Raw genomic sequence first — 18,442 nt, 5'->3', positions numbered from 1 at the left:
ATTAAGGGAAAAAATGGATGTTCACTGATGCTTCAACTCTTTTGCTTTCCCAAACAACTATGATGCTTCCAGAAGTCTAAGTTAATATTTTTCTTGCCTGTTTCCTGGCAACTTAAATGCAAAATAAAGAAAAAAACCCCAAAACAACAAACAAAACAACACATGCACCAGAAATCACCTAAGGCTGTTATCAGAACAGGGAGCTTAGTTACAAAGTCTGAAGTAACTGTAAGAAACCTTATCAAGTTCTTTGAATTTGGGGTCAGTCTGTGTACTGTGTCTGGCTGTCACAGAGATAACTTTTTTTTTATAGCAGCCCATACTGTGCCACCTGTGACCAAACCACTGTTGATAACAGGCCAGTGTTTTAGCTACTGCTGAGCTGTGCTTTTAAAGTGTCAAGCTCTTTTCTGTTTTGCCACTCTACTCCTTAGCAGGTAAGCTGGGGTGGGCAAGACACTGGGAAGGGACACAGCCATGACAGCTGACCCAAACTGAATGAACTGATACTCCATGCCATGTAACATCATGTTCACTCAGCATTAAAACTGGAAGGCAGTGAGTAGGGAAATTTTTCCAAAGTAGCTGTTGCACAGGGACTGGCTGAGCTTTGGTGTGCTGATGGGAGGTGGTTACTGATTGTCTTTGCACCACCGGCTCTAATTTCCTTCCCCTGTGCCCTCCTCCTTCATTTACTAAACTGTCTTTACCTTGACCCATGATTTTCTTCTTGCATTTGCCCTTCTGATTCTCTACACTTATCCTGATGGCAGGAGAAGTTTGTGAGCAGCTGGGTGGAGGGTAACCTGCCAGCCAGGGTCATCTCACTAGTCTGAAACACAGCTTAGACACCAGATTGTTCATGATATGCTACTGCACATACCCCAGCCAAGCACTCCCAAGCCATCTATCATGGTGGTGTGTGAGTCAGTGCCCACCACACTGTCTGGATAGTAGTAGCCATCCTGATCCATTACCACTCTTGCCAAGTACTCCAAGTTCACTTGGTGGATGATCCCAGAGCCCGGTGGAATAATTCTCAAGTTTTTAAAAGCCTGAGAGCCCCACTGAAACAGAAAGAATTGGAATAAACAATTTTCAATGACCATGAGCACTGGAAGAGGTTTTGTTCACTGCACTATTCTCCATGCAAAAAGGATTCTTTTAGTACCTTTAAGAATTCAAATCTTTCTTTGTTTCTTTCAAATTCCAGGTCCTGATTTTTTTGCAAGCTGTCTGATCTGTAAGTGAAAATAATCTGCTGTCAGAACCAAGAGTATCCATCTGAAATTTATGTCTGGTTAGATATACCCAAAGGTTGAAAGAAAAGAATTATTAGCTGATCAAACTCATATTTTTAATCTCACTGCAGCTGTAAACTGCAAGCAACCAATGACAAAGACTTCAGAAATCTTAAGAGATAATAACTGATGCCTGGTTCAAATGTGAGTGCTAGTCTGCACATTAGCTGCTCTGCTAGTGTGCATATTACACACATGGCAGGCCTAGAACTTGTAGCCTTAGAAAAGCTATACTACATGTTAGAGCAATGTGAAATTTGTAACACTAAATCAGTAGCAATCAGCAAAGCTGTAACAGGAAGCAGAACCCAACTGCCCTGCAAATTTATTTTAGAAGAGGTTATCACTCATGATACAGTGCTGCCTGAAGCCTTTGTGTTTCAAAGCAGAAAGAGCTAAGAAACTTTTCACTTGAAACAGGTGCCTAACTTGAGCCTAGAGTTTGAAAGAACTGAAGCATAGGGCTGCCCAATGTTCTTGATGTATATAGCCTTAGAGAAGTAAGGTGAGGCTGTGACAAAAAGTAGTTATTAGCAAAAAGTTATCCGAGTGAAGTCCTGGATGCTACTGATAACATAAAAATAATGGTATTAAAATAAGACAGAAAAAGAAACATAATAATTTATTATGCCCCATGGTAAAGATGAAATACCTTGTTCACAAACAAATACGCTGTTTCCCAAAGGTCATAAAAATGACATGATGCAAATTAAAAAGACAAAAGTTTAGGTTTCTAGCCTAACAGATTAGTGCTAGAACACCCACTGCTCCAGAAACCAGTTTCTAGATATTATTTCTACTTTTGTGTTATGTTAAGAATAGATGCAGCATGTCTAAAACAAAAAACCAACAAAAAAATAGTTGAATTTTAACAGTTACATACATAAAATTTTTTAGCCCTTTTTGTCCCCTGACAACTATGATACGCCATCAGCAAGAACTTGTATGCTTACTAGTCCACAGTTAAAAAAGAAAAAAAAAAGGTAGGAAAAGAGTTGTATTTGAAAACTGCCTGGCAACATTCTTCTTCTAAGCAGGCTTCACAATACATTTCTGCTTAGAAGTTCAGTATTCTCATTCTAAAGAAGCCTCTAAATACTGGCACTGGGAAAGTGCTCTTTATGTTTCTCAATTTTTACCTTCTAAGAATTTTATTCTTTGCAATGCTATAATTTAAGCGTCCCACATCAAAACTACCTCCTATAGAGGATAATATATGCACAGAGTATTTTAGCATGCAAGGTAAAAAAACAGACTGAAAAACTTCAGGAGTTTGGAAGATGGAAAGAAACCATTAAGAAACATGTAATCACAGGATCTGTTAGGAAAAGTAGTTCATTAGTTATCATGGAGGGTAGGATGACCCCTACACAGAGGTATTTCATTGTGGGTCTACTCAGTCCTCATCTCTTTGTAGTATGCTGAGGGTTGAATAGCATTATGTTTCTTTCCTGTACATGTACAGGCCATATTAATCACTGTCTTGTGCTCTTCTATGTGGAGGCAGTGAACTAACAAACAGAAAGTCAGAGCTCGGCTAGGGCAGCTCAGGTCTTATACAAATAAAGAAGAAAGGAGACATTCTCGTTTGTCATTTCCAAGAAGTCTTCCAGGGTCAAAGAACTGCATATGGAAAAAGCTATTTCTGAGCAACTAATAGTAATGCAGTATTATTATGGAAAATTATGATCACCAGAGGTCTGGGCAGAGCCTGTTTCTATTAACATTTAATCCAGGCATGAGCTGCTGAGAGATGCACAACAGAAGAAAAATCAAAATTCCCCCACCTAATTTACAGCAACTGATGTAACAGTCTAAGAGTCTTAGAGTCTAGGATGTTGTAGTCCAAATGCTGAGAATATCACCAGTGGAACTACCTTTACTATTAGTAACTGGATCCAGCTTGCCTATTACTATTAAGAAGCAAGACTTATTTTGTATCCTTACCGCCTGTTAAAATCAACCTGGATGGAATGATCTATCACCAGATCAGCAGGACAAATAGGATTGATTTTGTCAGGGTCGCCACCAAGTTTCTTCACAGCATCACGCATTGCAGCAAAGTCAACCACAGCAGGTACCCCACTAGAACAGAAGACAAACAGGCAAGGTGAAACAATTTGTAAAAGAGAGAAAAAAAAACCAACTTCACCAAAACCAAAACCCACCCCTACACCCAAGAAAGAAAACACAACTAAGACCCTGAGATGCAGAACAGACACCTACAGTCGCATACAAAGCAAACATCCTTACCCAGAGTCTTGAGATCATTACTCTGAGGCAGAGAGAGTACACTTGGGAAGACAAAGTCAGAAGAGCAGAAGAGACAGAGCTGTATCTATATCCTGAGCACTGTTGGGAATGAAAAGGTAAGACCAAAATTCATCAAATAACAGATGCAGTTTAACGTGCTTGGCTGGGAATCTGGAAACCTAATCTTAGCCAGCATTCCTTTGGGACTTTGAACTGCTTTCTCTTCTTTTGCTCTGCTCCTCTCTCTCCTCCCCATTCTGTTTAAGAAAGAAGTGAGGAGGGGAAAATCACAATGGCCTTTCCTTGATTTTTTGCTATGTTTTTTTAGCTGATTTTAAAGCAAGAGTAGTCTCTTTCAAGTTTTGCAAAGCACAGGAGAATGTTCTCCATAATCAGGGCTGGCTGTTATCTTCCATGTTTCAAGTGAAACTGGCAGAGCAGTGCATCAGTTTTCTTAAATTACAAAGGATATAAGCGCAAAACACATTTGCAGAATAACCATATTTTCACAACTGGACTTAACTGTCCTGGCAGATCACTGGACAGACGTGAAAGGCAAAAATAAGCTGTACCATTCATCTTAACTAACAAATTCTACTTACAACAGACAAAAGATGTATCACAAAAGACATTTCAAACAGCACGCTTTTAGGAAGTAAGCCGATGTTCACATTTCTGCCTTCTCATGAATCTTGTGACAGTCCTGAATGCCTTTGAACTCCAAGTGACTCAGACAAAAGGTTAACAGATCTTTTTATTTATGTATGTTTCATTCAACCAAAAGGATATTAAAACTCTAAATTAAGACTTCCTTCCTAACTGAGGTATGTAAACTATACAGAGGGTCAAAGGAGAGGCACAGGAGAGTCCATTTTCCACTTCTAACCTAAGTTTAGTCATAGGCAAACACAGAGTAGTAACCAAAAGCTCTGGCACTTCAACACCCATCTCACCTAACAGATCATACATGTTCCCATATTTATCTTAACAAAGCTTCTGGTGCTTCTCAGCACATACATTCTCAGCTTCTACAGAGAGACATGACACCTTTCAGTCAGTTTGGCAAACCCTCTTGCATGCTAGCCTATCTGATTTTGCTGGCTGCTGGCACAGAGAGAGCTGTCTATGATGTGCTTGTAAGAATCTGGTATAATTCAGAACACTGTGTTTCTGCAAAGAGCAGGCCAAAGCAGTGAGAGCTTATGTTTGCAACCGTGATTATAAGGAAGCTATGGAAGCTACCATGATTTTAAAATGTTATCAGAAACAGTGAAAGAAGATGAGAAAAAGCTTTGTGATTACCACAAATTTTTACCTCAAAGATCCTGTTCACCAAAACAAACAGGAAAAAAACAATCTACATTATCTAAATTTAATATGATTACCTGATGTTGCTCAGCTGTTTGAAGCAGCTCACTGTCCTAGGATACATATATTCCAAGGACAATAGTAAATGCTATGTTATTCTACTTAGGTTAATTTGCAGAACAGCAGGGGTAAGAGAAAGGGAGCGTAATTTTGTCAGCCTACAAATGTTATACCAGTGAAAAGGAACAGATACAACATCCATTTACTGGTTTAGAAAAACTCAGGATAACTACAAAATTATGAGATCCAGAAAATTCAGTAATTCTAATCAGGACATGAAAATGCAATTGTATGGCTTCTGGAAAGTGGCCAAACTGACTTTACCAAAAGATGCCACTCAGGAGCCTGTTCAGGAGCTTGTTCTTTATGAATGTACCTACTCTACAGACCTACAGGCACATTTTAAAAACTCAACAAGAGAGTGCAGCAACAAAGCAGATGTTTGCTTGAAAGCTCAACTTCCTCTGTGCTCTAGTTTTTTACATTGTTAACAACAGCCAGCAGGTAGAAGATAGCTAGGAAATTAGCACATTTTTCAACTGACATTTTGCCACATTGGCAAAGTCTCAAAAAAGCCCAACAACTTCCTTTAGGAACTGAGCTGTGCTAGGTCTCTAGCACATGGCCAACCTCTGGGAAAATGCAGAACACAAGGAAGCTAAGTTACTCTATTGTTCTGAAAAATAAAATCAACTGACAGCTCAGCAGCATGGTGCTTACCATGAATGAGCTAAACTTAAACTATCTTACAAAGGACAGTGGACTTGCAAGTCAAATGCTGTTATTAAACCCAGTTAGAATCTACTATTCCACCTGAAAATTGACTGTCAGCATCTACTAAGGACTCTTACATGATGACACATGGGGACTAACCAAACTGCAATTACAAGGGCCAGTTTTCAGAGGCCATTATGTATGAATCTCAATATGCATTTCTGGGAAAAAGTAGACATTCACTTTTTCAATAACAGAGAAGTCTTTAAAAATGTATTTGTAATAGTACTTACTTGGAAGAGAAAGTAATGATATGGGTTATAAATGAGAATTAAAAAAGGGAGACAATTGAAAGCAAAAGTCCTGGGACAGGGGTGGAAGATACCACCCTACCTCCCTTCCACCTCCAAACAACAAAACCTCTAAACTCTGAATTCATTAATTTGGATGGAATTTATCCATCCCATTTTCTTTCCATCTGTTCTAAAAATTTCATAAAGCTATCAATTTTTCCATCACAGAAGCACTTCATTTAGTGTTTTCATCACAAGTGCTTGCCTTTACAACGGAAGTCTGTATCATGACATTGAGGAAAGGTGAAAAAGATCTTTCCACACATTTCACTGCTACTTTTTCCTTCATCTCACCCATACATCCCAAGCTAAGCATTGCTACACTTTCAAAAGCCACTCTTCCAATCTTTGGAGACCATCGCACTCACGTGAAGTCTTGCAGGATAACTCTTGCAGGCTTAAATGGCACTTCAACATTCTTGTGTTGCACCACTTCCCAGTTGAGAATGTTCTCAACATCTGCCTTCTTCACTAGGAACTCATCACAGTTACGAATTGCTGCTTCCAAGAGGACTCGAATAGAAAATGGCAGGCGTGCTGCATAGGTAAGAGGCAAAAAACAAATTCAGTTTTTACTTTAAGGCATATGTCAGCAAGCACAGCATTTGACACCTGGGGCAGATGGGTCCTCGAGTGCTCTCCCTGTATTCTCCTCTATTATCAGACATCCTTTTCTAGCCTCCAGCTTTGTCAGGTCAGTGGTAACCAACATGTTCCACTTACTTCTTTGAGTAGATTTAGTATCTCAGACCCTGTGACACAGCAGACATCTTTGCTGAAAGGAGTCTTTTCCACAGCTATTACATCCTCAACAGCAATATTGCTCTGAAAAGATGCTGTGCTTACCCTGTTTCTCTGCAGTTTCCTCTCACTCTTGCCACTGAACACAGTCATATAAATGCACTAGAAACATACAATTTTCTGTGTGACATGTTGAAAGGCATAGCTTTAGTGGTCACGGCAATCTCTTCTCACGAGATGGAGAATAAAACTGGACAACATTAAGACTGGGCACCTGCTGACCTTTTTTTACTTCAAGATAGAAATACTTACAGAAGATCACACAAAATACTATTAAAGCAGTCCTGACACCCTTATTACAACCAATGGGTGTGAAGAAAAAACAAAAACAAACAGTAAAAGCTTTGCTGTCCTTCCTCCCGTGGTTCACTGTAATCATAGCTCTTTGATTTCCTCTCAGAATGTTCACATTCAAAACTCTCTTGAGAAGTTTGTCCCAACTTTCTACACATGGCCCCCAAGACACAAAAATCACTTAATCAAAGTGACACCTCATTGCTGCTATCATGAAAACACCCTAACTATTATCCAGGACAAAGTCATTCAGAATCATTTGCACTGGGGGAAGGGTATAGTGGTTTTTCATTATTGTGGTTGGTTTTGTTTGGGTTTTGGTTTTTTTTAATCCCTATAATCCCTACCCCTAGCTCTTCTGTTGCTCAGTTACGCATTTTTCTGTAGGACAGTGAGAATTTAGCTGTTTTTTCTTTAAAGACTCTGGAGTTTCCCATTCTTAGAATCCTGGAATGGATCAACTGGTAATACCATATACATAGTTGTCTATTTCTTAAGACTCATCTCTGCTTTTTACACACGAAATCTGACATGGATAGTTTTCTCACACACTACATGGGCCTGCAATAGATATGCATTGCTGATGTTCAGAGAAAACATTCCTCTTCTTGCTTCCTGAATTCTTAATCACTTGTTTCCTTTTTGAAAGAAGAAAAATACCCAAAACAGACAGCTGTAATCTAGAAATGCTTGCTTTCTAAGTCAGTGGCACATATTGGAAGATATTTACCCTTGCCACATGGAAGATGCCCACATACATACTGGAAGTGTCAGAGGAGCAAAAGAAAAAGCCTCCTAGGAAAGGATTTTCAAGCCACTGCTCTTTTCAAAGTAGAGCAATCTCTACAGATGATTCAGTCATGTTAGTGTTAGGTCCCTTCCAGCTTTTCAGAGCAGCATAGCAGTATTTGAGAAAACTTTTGATCTTAGTTTTGCCTAGTTCTCCTCATCCACTCAAGAGAAACATGAGGGCTGTGTGCACAGCTTTTTGAGAAATGAATATTGTGATCTTGCCAGGTTTTCTATCATTCTAAATTTCTAAAATTAAATTTTGTTAACATTTCAAGAACCCTCTTTTGAATTCATAGTTTCCTCCAGAGACCAAATATTATCCAATGTTGCAATGTCTCTTCAGGTTTAGGTTCAATGCTGATGAAATGCTTTCCTCATGCTGTCAACGCACCATATCTTGCATCTTCTAATTTGCTTAGATTGAAGAACTTCTTCAGAGGCTGTTTAGGGTCCAGTGGCTCCACAATCCATACAAAAGGGTTGCTCATGGTTACTCAAGACTCCTACTGTCCCTAAAACACAGAAGAAAAAAAAAAAAAGCTTTTTCATGACATCTGTTCCACATACAAAGTACATGTCCAACAGCCTCCCAACAATGTATATGTCCCACGTACAAGGCCTGTACCAGACAAAATGGTACTGCACAGGCTGTGCTAGTAATGCCCTTTCCCCCACAAACACACTTGTAACCCATCCTCAGAGATAAAAGGTCTGCAGGAAGGTAAGAGCATTGTGAAAAATATGGATACATCAATTCAAGCCAGAAAACACGATAGTTTTACTTGAACTAGAAAGTGTTATAAACTAAGATTACAAACCTTGAATATCAGAGACACACGGAACATTTCTGAGTTCAGAAGATTAGTTATGGTTGCCACAAAAACAAACAAACTATATAATTAAAAGTTGATTTTACTGTAAACATCATTTTAGTTTGAGATATTTTCTTTTTTTTGTGGCTTTAATGATTTACTAGATAGAGCATTCCACTGGGACCTTAGACTTTTAGGATTTACCTATACACGTACACCAAGATATGCCCAATTTCAAGGCCAAGTAGGACAGCAGGGTTCACATTCACCTTAGGCATGTATCTCAATCTCCAGAACAGGTTAACTGCATGCAAATGGAACAGTTCCTAGGACATTCCTAAGGCCTGAACTCTGCCCTGGGCTCTTCTGGGAGCAGTAGTTTAGGCCAACACATGCCAAGGAGCAAGCCAATGATTTAACAGTAAGGATAACTCTTTTCCAGTGCCTGGCAACATTCCCAGTCATGTTTAAAATGTTTTTAGACGAAAGACAATCACAGGCCCAATTTCCAGATCTGTTGTTTCCCCACAGCAGTGTTCCTGTCTCCATTCAAGTAACATTATCTTCCTGTTTGGTGCAAAGGGATACACAAAGGTCAGAATTTGTTAACAGTTAATGCAAGACCAAAGAGTGAATTCATTTATCTCACCTATAAGTCTCACTGACTGCTCAGGGAATACTATTATGTGGAATACATTTATGAGGAATTTTTAAACTATTCCAGCAAAATCATTTGATCCGGGACATCAACCAAGTCAATGTTTAGACTGAGACAGAGATACAGCAGAATGGTGACAAAGCAAGGTTCAGGGTATAAAGCAGCAAGATACTGTAAAAGAAACACAATCTTCACGAATTCTGTCAAACAAAACTCCAGAAGTTTCTAGATAAACATCTGAATGCTCAGGGAAGGCAGAAAGGCAGGCATATCAACAGACTGCAAACACCCCCGAGCCCCAGACATATCCCCTCTTGCATTCCCAACTACAAGTCATTTTCTGAGATTGCTCTTTCCAGCTTTGCAGATACCCATCCTGCACAAGCACGGAAAGTTTTAAGTGACATCTTCTTGAAACAGCATGAACTACATAGTTATTCCTCTTCTAAGCAACCTTGGTGCTTCTACGATTGAGCATGATCAAAATAAACTGATTCCTTTCTCCCCACAGCTATGCTCTTAATGAGCTTTATTTTCTGCCTTCCAAGCTGAAGACTCTATTTTGTGCATAACCACATCTCCTGGGAAAGTCTAAGGGTAGCTGAAGACAGAGACCACCGAGATATACCCTGACAGATAAAGCAGATTGTTAATTTGATAATGATGTACTCAGTTCACATATTCTTATCTTAGTATAAATTGCAGTTGGAACATTTCCCATTCAAATCAGTGTCTTGGCAAACCACAGCAGCAATTCAAGATGCTGTCACATATTATCTACTTGCTACCATCTCTTTGCCAGGCATCACTCTTCCCTGAACACAGCTCTTTTAGTTCACAGTATGAGATACTTCAGTACAAACCTGCTTTGATCAGTAATTTAAACCCATAAGCCTAACTATGGGGTTACCAAGGCCTAAACACATGTTCTTTTCACCTCCCTCGTCACACTGTTATGAAGAACTCTGTTACAGTCTTGTGAGCCATTTAGAATTCCCTGCAAAGGGGTAATGAACACAGCAAAAACCCCAACTTTCAGGATTGCTGCAGCAAATTTCACAGAGTAAGCGGAGCCTGGGTCATACCAACTACTATTTCGAGACAGTAACTTATAAAACCTAGGGAATGGTTTGGGTTGGAAAGGACCTTAAAATAATCTAGTTCCAAGCCCCTGCCACAGGTAGGGATTACTCACCCTAGACCATATCACCCAAGGCTCTCTCCAACCTGGACAGATTAACTTGTGATTGCAGCACAGAACATTTATTCATGACCTGCAGACTCAGAAATGTAAATATGACAGTATCTGCCTGCCTAGGACTGGTGCAGTTTGCAGGGCACACTGACTATGGCCAGTGCTGCATGAAGACCATAATAGCTCATCACATGTACTCAAGACAGCACTTCACCTTCCACCTAACAACCTCAAAAGTGTTTGTGTGGAGGTCACATCTGAAATAGGATTCCAAACAGTGGCCCTCAGGAAGACTGAAGTACAGATTAAGAGGTTTCTAATGGCAACAGACACTAGCCACCCACCCAAACTGCGTTCATCCTGACCTTGGAATACATCAGCGACACTAGCCTGAGTTATTCTTCATTTCCCATTATCCAGACACATGTTCTTCATTGTGCAATTCTGGAAACCACTCAAGGGTACCACAGATTTCAGCTGACTGAAATGTATGAAAAAACATTTTTCCTAGTTTTTCAACTAGGGAGTTAAAAAAAAAAAAAAAGAAAAAAAGAAAAAAAAAAAAGGAGAGGAGAATTGCGTTACTGGAACCTTTTTAAAGACTTACATGGTTACATGACTTGTCTAAAATGTACCAGACAAACAATAACTATATTTTACCCCTTCCTGTGCCCACTAACACAATTCTGTGAACGCTGATAATCTGTCTAATGCTGATCATATTTAGATCAATACCCCCTAACTACCAATATTGTTTCCCACTCACCTTGTTACATCAATACAGCTGCTTGGCACTGTGCCACCTAGCTCTATCTCTTTTGAGAGCATGCCTCAAATACCCTCACAGGCTGCACATCAGCTCACCACAAGTCTCACTTCTGGCTTTCTTTTCTCCCAGCTCCACTTCTCTCTCACCCCAGAGAAACAAAGTGCAGAAGGACTCCAACCATGAATACCAGCACAGCAAATTTGCTTGGACAAGATCATAACTTTCCAAGTATAAAAAAAGGAAGCTGGGTTTTGTGCATGCAACATTTGCTCTTTAGAGAACGAATCCTTGGCTGTAACAGCTGATTCATACCCTAGATGTTAACACAGAAGGGTTCAAATTCATCTAGCAAGCACGAGTTTTACATTGGGACAAAAAAGCATCTGCACTAGCAAAACCTGAGTACAACGACATTCTTTTCTTCATCTGTATTGAATGGGTCAGTAAACTCATCTTTTACCATGACAGCTCAGATGTTTAATAGCAACAAAAAAAACAGTGCAAAAATAAGTAGTGGCTGTACTGGGGATCAATGTCTTTATGGCAGCCTGAAGACCACACCATTTGATGATACAGGAACCTGGAAGGTGTCTGATGACACAAAAGTATGCACAAGCCTCAGGGGACAGAAGGAAAACTATGCCTGTACCCTCCTCTTTCTTTGTTTTCTCTTAAAAGTTAATCAACTAAATCAAATACACTTGAAGCATATTAAAATCTTGTGCAGATTTCCACAAGGATTCAAGTACATAATTTAAAATAGCTTTTCTTAAAAAAAGAAAAAATTTACACAAAAAATCATCCCATTCACAGGAGTTTAAACATAGGTTGTATGTGTTGATTTCAAAACTTAAGATGATGTATCTTTTCTGAGTATCCAATATGAATTCAGCACTAGTCACATCACACCACCTTCTATTTGAAAAGGACTCAGTTCAGTAATTGAGGTATTATTTAAAGCACCTTCTGATTAGCTGTGTGTCTCAGACTGTACGTGAGACCCTTTAAAAGCAGCGTTGTGACTAGGAACAATAGCAACAAGCTAAAATCTTACCAAAATGAATGGAATTAAGAAAGTGTCCTGATATATCCCATAGTTCCACACTTGAAATTACCTCATGCAGATTGTAGAGGAGGAAAAGATGTGCTATTTGGCCTCCCACTACACCTAGGAGAGAACCTGAAGACACCAGAGCCGTTCTAGACATCACTTTGACATAATATCTATTTTGTTTAGAGTTGTAGGAAAGGCTGAAGGTAAACATGAATACAACTAATCAGCCTAAAGGAAAAATCTCTTTCACACCACAGTAAAATAAAATAAACCCAACCACACAACTGCTCCTATTTTCATTTGTTGTACCACATCAATACCAGCAATAATATTGTTTTGGGTTTTTTAGGGAGCCCACTCAACTCTAACTATATAGAGTAATAGTAAACCTTAGCACAAAGAGTAATTTTCTGCTAAAATACACAGTAGCAAATCGTGCTCCTTCTGTAGTACATTACATGAATGTTGGCAAAAACTCCTGATTAGTAGTAACCATACGTATTACATAAGTGCCTGAGGACAAACCAAGGACACAGATTCATCTTGGCTGACGTGCAGAAAAAAAAAAAAAGAAAAAGAAAAAAAGGCCTCTGTATGAAACATTTTCTGTCTAAGCTTCAGGCCATAAAGCAGGAACAGAATAGGCACAGTCATTCAGCATTTTAGTACAGACATTAATTTCACTCAAGGAAAAAAAACAGGTTTCCACCACTGTCTTTTGTACTACATCTTTAGTTTCTTAGTTGTTGTCTTCCAAACTATACAAGGATGCTTATGTTATTAACAGGAAGAGCTAATTTTAAGCATCTAGTAATAAAACAAAATATCTGATAGCTTGACTAAAATGTAGTAGTAGTTAGTAAAAGCTCTTCTTCCTGGAGAGTGAGTAAATTCTCAACCACCACTGGGAAGCACACACTCAGAAAACAAGCAGTTTAATTCCAACACTCTAACAGATGCTAGAAATAATAGAATTATTACACTCAGCCAAAGTAAAGATAGTATTTTGTCAGCCATCAACAAAAGGGGGAAGGCTCAGGCTTGACAGTATTGCAGGAAACCTGTGAAGAAGCTTCCAACTGAAAACTGGGAAAAGGTGAGCTGGCAGGACTACTATGACAATAGCCCTCATCCGGTGGTAAGGCAGAGGTCACAGGGAACACTCACGGCCTTGCCTGGAAAATACAGCATTTCCCACCCATGCTGAATCTGATCTTACAATCTCCTACTGCAATTATCATAACTCCTCCTACTCCCCCAAATTATTTCCCGTAGTTTTGTCCACTCAACTGATTGATGTTTTATGTATATACATATGTATATGTATATGCACTTAGCTGACAAGTATGTGTCTTACAAGCACGTCTAAATAGCAAAAGCAAGCAACTAGAAAACCTAGGGGGAGCTGCAGCAGAGCAGCAGTCTAACAAGCTATAAATTCATGAAGACAATACTGAGCATGCATTTTGTAACATTACTAAGAATTATATACAGCTGAACAGCACTTAAACTGAGAGCTATTGCCCAGTTCCCCAACAGAAAATGAGCATCTGCAACTTACACAGGTTTTCTCAGTTTCACATTCTACTCAGCAATGGCCATAATTAAAGATGTTGATACCTGCTTCCAACTTACTGAACCCATAGATCACCTAACCACAAAGACCCCTAAGCAGACCCAACATGTAGAAACTTCTCTGCTATTAGAAATGCAGCATGCTTCAAGGTATGCCTACCTTGCTTGAAAAGGAGGAAAATATCCAAGTTAAACATGTTGCCAGAAGTCTGCATTTTTAATATGGAAAAACAACTTTTTCCAATATCAGTCAGGTGTCTACAGTAATAAACCCTTAGTAAGTGAATCAATTCATAACTCAAATTAGTTTAGAAAAATCCTAACTAATAGGTATTTATGGGGTAAACAAGCACAACACCATACACACACCCCCAAAAAATCTGGCAAGAAAACAAGCAAAAAACACCATCACCCCCAATCTACAAATGGCCCCACAATTTGGATAGAGTTCAACACTACTACAACAAGCACAGTCCTGTTTTACAATGTATCTACACATAATTCTGGATGCAAGCAGAACAGATGAAGACACCTACTGGTGCAAAAAACACAGGTTTCTTGTTTTGATTAAGAGAAGCTCTTACTATTTAACACTTACTCTACCTGTGACAGGTAAGACCACTTTATAAGAATACACAGTGCTGTAAGCAGTCAGTGCTGAGATTTCAGTGTTAACAGAGATTTGAGAAAGAATCTTCTGTGTTTCTCTGTTACACAGAGAAGTCTGTCATTACTTAGAGATACTTGGAGAGAAGGCTACTTACAATCTGATGACTTAGCTACTATTCTGCTGGTATAAAGTACACATTACTGCACACTGGAAGAAAATGCAGTAATATGTAAAGGAGGGTTTTCTTTTAAATACTCTCTAAGCTTTCAAGAAGCCTCTTTCAACTTGAATACTTGAGAGGAACTCTGTACTGGAACATAAATGGGACTCTGGACTGCAGACTACTGCTTTCCCCTGAGGCCTGAAACTCCACCTGCAATGCTAAAATATTTATTCACAGCCATAATGTGGTACACTTCCAGTGCACTGGACAGGTTACTAAGTGCATATTCCTATAATCTCTATACTTCACAGGCTGTCATAAGCATTCTGACCATTTCACTTTGTTAGCAGCATTGTATTCACATATAGGAACTGAAGATTAATTCACAGATAAAGCTTGTGAAACCAAACCTTTAGGTCTTAAAGCAACTCTAGCTCTAAATGAGCTGGAAGTTTAGATGTGTACCTGATTCCCAGATGTGTATATTAAAACCCCTCAAGTCATCCCTCTGGAAAGCCAAATACTACATCCTCCCTCACTTCAACACACTTAGAGCACTTACGGCTTAAGAGACAGTCAAAACACTTCTCTTGCATACATCTCACCAGCTCTTGGTGACTCAGGCAAGCACACATATCTTGTATCCTCAGACAGCCTCTGGAACACAATCTAGCCTTACAGTTAACAAAATCCAGAACCTAATTAAACAGGCACAAGTAACTGTTAAGGGAACATTATGTCAGAGTCACCACTGCATATCCTAAAAAGTAGAGATTAATTTTCTTTTTGCTGCAGGAAAATGAGCAGTATTATGCCTGAGAATACAGGGAAGCTTATTTGGAGGCAACAGAACACAGAAAAATGAAGCCCTGGATTTTATTTTTTTTTTCCCTGTGAAAGAGCAACAGTGACCTTTAACCTGCTTCCTACATCTGCAGAAACTTGCTGCTCATTTCCCTTGTGCTAGCAATCTTAGACTGTTCATTAATAAATATGCAGCATAGACCAGTTTTAAAGAACCAGCTTTCAGTGTTAGTAAAAAACAAGTAATATAAAATCCTGCGTAACACATAGAAACATGTTCCCACTGGCAAGATAACATGTAAGTGCTGCAAGTCAAATACAGATAGTGCTGTGTGTACATAGGCTTGGTCTGAAATTTGGTTTCAACTTCAGCAGGAAGGATTAAAAAACATCTCCATGTTCATCTGTTTGTTTCACAAGGCTCACGTGAAGGGGAGAAGGAACACTGCAGAGGTGCGTGGGAAAGGGAAAAAAAAGCAGGAGTATTGTGAATCAGCTCTCTACTCATGCTCTACTCAGCTCTGTAAACTGCTGTCTCTGCACCTCTGTGCAACTTGCTGTCTTGAATTGTTTCAGAGCTATCAAAGATATGTAGGTGGAAAGAGTCTTTTCAGAATAAAAAAACTGCTGAGAGATTTACTACAGTTGTGAAATAAATCTGCCATCACAGGGGAAAAGTCCTAACTTTTCATGGCATTTTAAGACTAATTCTGAATTTGTGCTCTGGAAATAATGAAAGATAATTTTATCACAACAAAAAATGCTGTACAATCTCAGCAGCTATTCAACAGTTCAAACAGATGAATCCAGTTTTCAAACACCCATTGCTTCAGTCTGTAAGTGGAACAAGTGCATATCTGACAATTCCAACTAGGTGATAACCAGAGTTCACAGGCCAAGCTCTGTGGGGAGGCAAGTTCAGTTTTCACAAAACACTTTTAGTCAAACTGGCATCTTCAGACTAGTTTTCCACTAAAAGGCTAGGGGGGAAACTGAACATCCCTCCTACCCACACCCCCAAAACCAATAAAAAATAACCAAAACTGAACACTCACAAGTTTTTGGACTCCTCACCCTTGAATTGTGGGATGTCACAGCTCCTGCAAAGAAGTGCCAAATACGTAGAGGAAATCTTAACTAACCACTCCCTTAAGACACCACTGAAGGCAAACACCCTTAAAAATTCTTACCTCCTATTCACACAGACAGAGCATACTGGAAATTAAGATTCTTGGCTACCTTTTCTCTGTTCCAAAATTAAAAAAGGGACCACTCTTCAGTTCATAGCCTTCCACTAATCTTAAATGGATTGTTACTCCAGGGAGGGAGAAAATTTCCAGTTATTATGTGGTGAAATCCTATAAGGAAAATCTGTTGGAAATAAATATCAAGAGAAATCTGCTCCTATTCTTACTATTTAAATGTTAACAATATTTCTTCTTAAATTACAAACATGACCAAAAAAATCAGTTTGAAAGCCCGACAGTCTGACTGATAGTCTGCATGATACAGGCTACAAAGCACCACTAAGTAATCAGAATCCTTCATATACTGAAAACCTCTTCAGAAATTTCCTCTATCTTACAAAGCCCAGAATGAGAAAAGTATAGACAATTTTCCAAGTAACTCCTTACACACGCCCCACAGATCCTGGACGGCATGAGAGTCAGCTGCACTTCCTACATTATGCTCATTAAATTCCTCTTACTTTCTTTGAAGCAGTAACAATCCCCAGAAGTTGATTGGGACATTCTGATGGAGCACAACTGCTTTTAAGCAAAGCAATACCAAATAAACATTCCAGTGTTAATATTTCTCTAGGGTGGTCTTCCTTTACTTTAGTATTGTGGATTGATAGAGCCGGTTTGAATAATAGGAACAGCACTGAGTGTTCAGAGATATTAATTCAATTCCAATTGTTTGGAGAGAGAATCATCTGGTTTAGACCAAGTTTCCTGCTGATACTGAAGAATACTGAAGTCCAGACCTGTCCTTCCCACCCCCAGCCTAGCTAACTTTAGAGGTTGAAGCCAAGTATCCAAGTGCAACCTCCAAATGAAAAGTAAGAGGGAACTATGGTAGTGTTATGAAACATGGCAACACACTGCACAGATCCACAGGGACTAATCCTAACATATACCTAATCCAGATTCTGAAACAGCCCCAGTCCTCAGCCAGGTAAAATGACAAGGCAAATACCTGCATATATGCTATAACCTCCACAACTGTTACCGTTATGGAGCATTCGCACCTGCTGTCTGTGCCATGAATGTAAACCAGATGATTTTGTCACCCAATACAAAACACCAAAACTATTAAAACCCTGTTCACTTAATCTTACCAGAGGCTTTGCCTTCTAATGCTTTTCTTCCACCCCTTCTCTTAGTTATACTGCAGTTCTACTGGGGGTTTTTTTGCAATACTGCAGGGTTTCCCTATGCTTGATACGTTCACAATGCACTCTCATCTACTATTTAATTACTACAGAAATAGCGATAGACAAAGTTGGAGTTGTTCTTGTAGAAGAATTAATGAAAAAGCTTGTGTAGATGAAGACAGAGCAGCACAACTTCTCCTGCATTCCCGCTCTTTTCTTTTAGATAGTTTAGTCATTCTCCTTCCTCAGCCTTGCAAAAGCCAATTCCCGTTCCTGGTGTGCACGGGTTCGAAACCCACACTTCAACAACGGGGCCTGCGGCCGCGGCCGCTGCCCGGGGCCGGTGTCACGAAGCCTCCGGCCCGCCGCACCAGCGCCCTTCCATTCCCCACCCCACAGCCGGGGCCGCCCGCGCCGCCGCCTGATGATCCCCGGTCCCACCGCAACTCCGGCCTGGCCTGGCCTGGCCTGCCCTGCCCTGCCGCCGATCCCCGCCCTCCGCCAGAGGCCCGCACCCGCTCTCTCCCAAGGGGAGCCCCTCAACCCCAC

At 39.8% G+C, this 18,442-nt stretch overlaps 1 protein-coding gene across 1 annotated transcript in view; it reads right to left on the bottom strand.

Annotated features, from left to right (window-relative positions):
* Nucleotides 1-18,442, bottom strand: part of ACO1 (aconitase 1) — a 35,099-nt gene that overhangs the window by 16,335 nt on the left and 322 nt on the right. The window contains exons 2-6 of the mRNA XM_005141480.4: nt 8,268-8,388; nt 6,358-6,526; nt 3,249-3,386; nt 1,172-1,241; nt 884-1,067 (exon numbers count right to left, since the gene is read on the bottom strand). Coding sequence (XP_005141537.1) covers nt 884-1,067; nt 1,172-1,241; nt 3,249-3,386; nt 6,358-6,526; nt 8,268-8,364 — 658 coding nt within the window. The 5' untranslated portion in view covers nt 8,365-8,388. The remainder of the gene's footprint in view (nt 1-883; nt 1,068-1,171; nt 1,242-3,248; nt 3,387-6,357; nt 6,527-8,267; nt 8,389-18,442) is intronic.

Source organism: Melopsittacus undulatus, chromosome Z (assembly GCF_012275295.1).
Source record: "Melopsittacus undulatus isolate bMelUnd1 chromosome Z, bMelUnd1.mat.Z, whole genome shotgun sequence".
In the NCBI taxonomy this organism is placed as follows: domain Eukaryota; kingdom Metazoa; phylum Chordata; class Aves; order Psittaciformes; family Psittaculidae; genus Melopsittacus; species Melopsittacus undulatus.
Note: the sequence above shows the minus strand (reverse complement) of the source record. Positions and strands in the feature narration are given on the sequence as shown.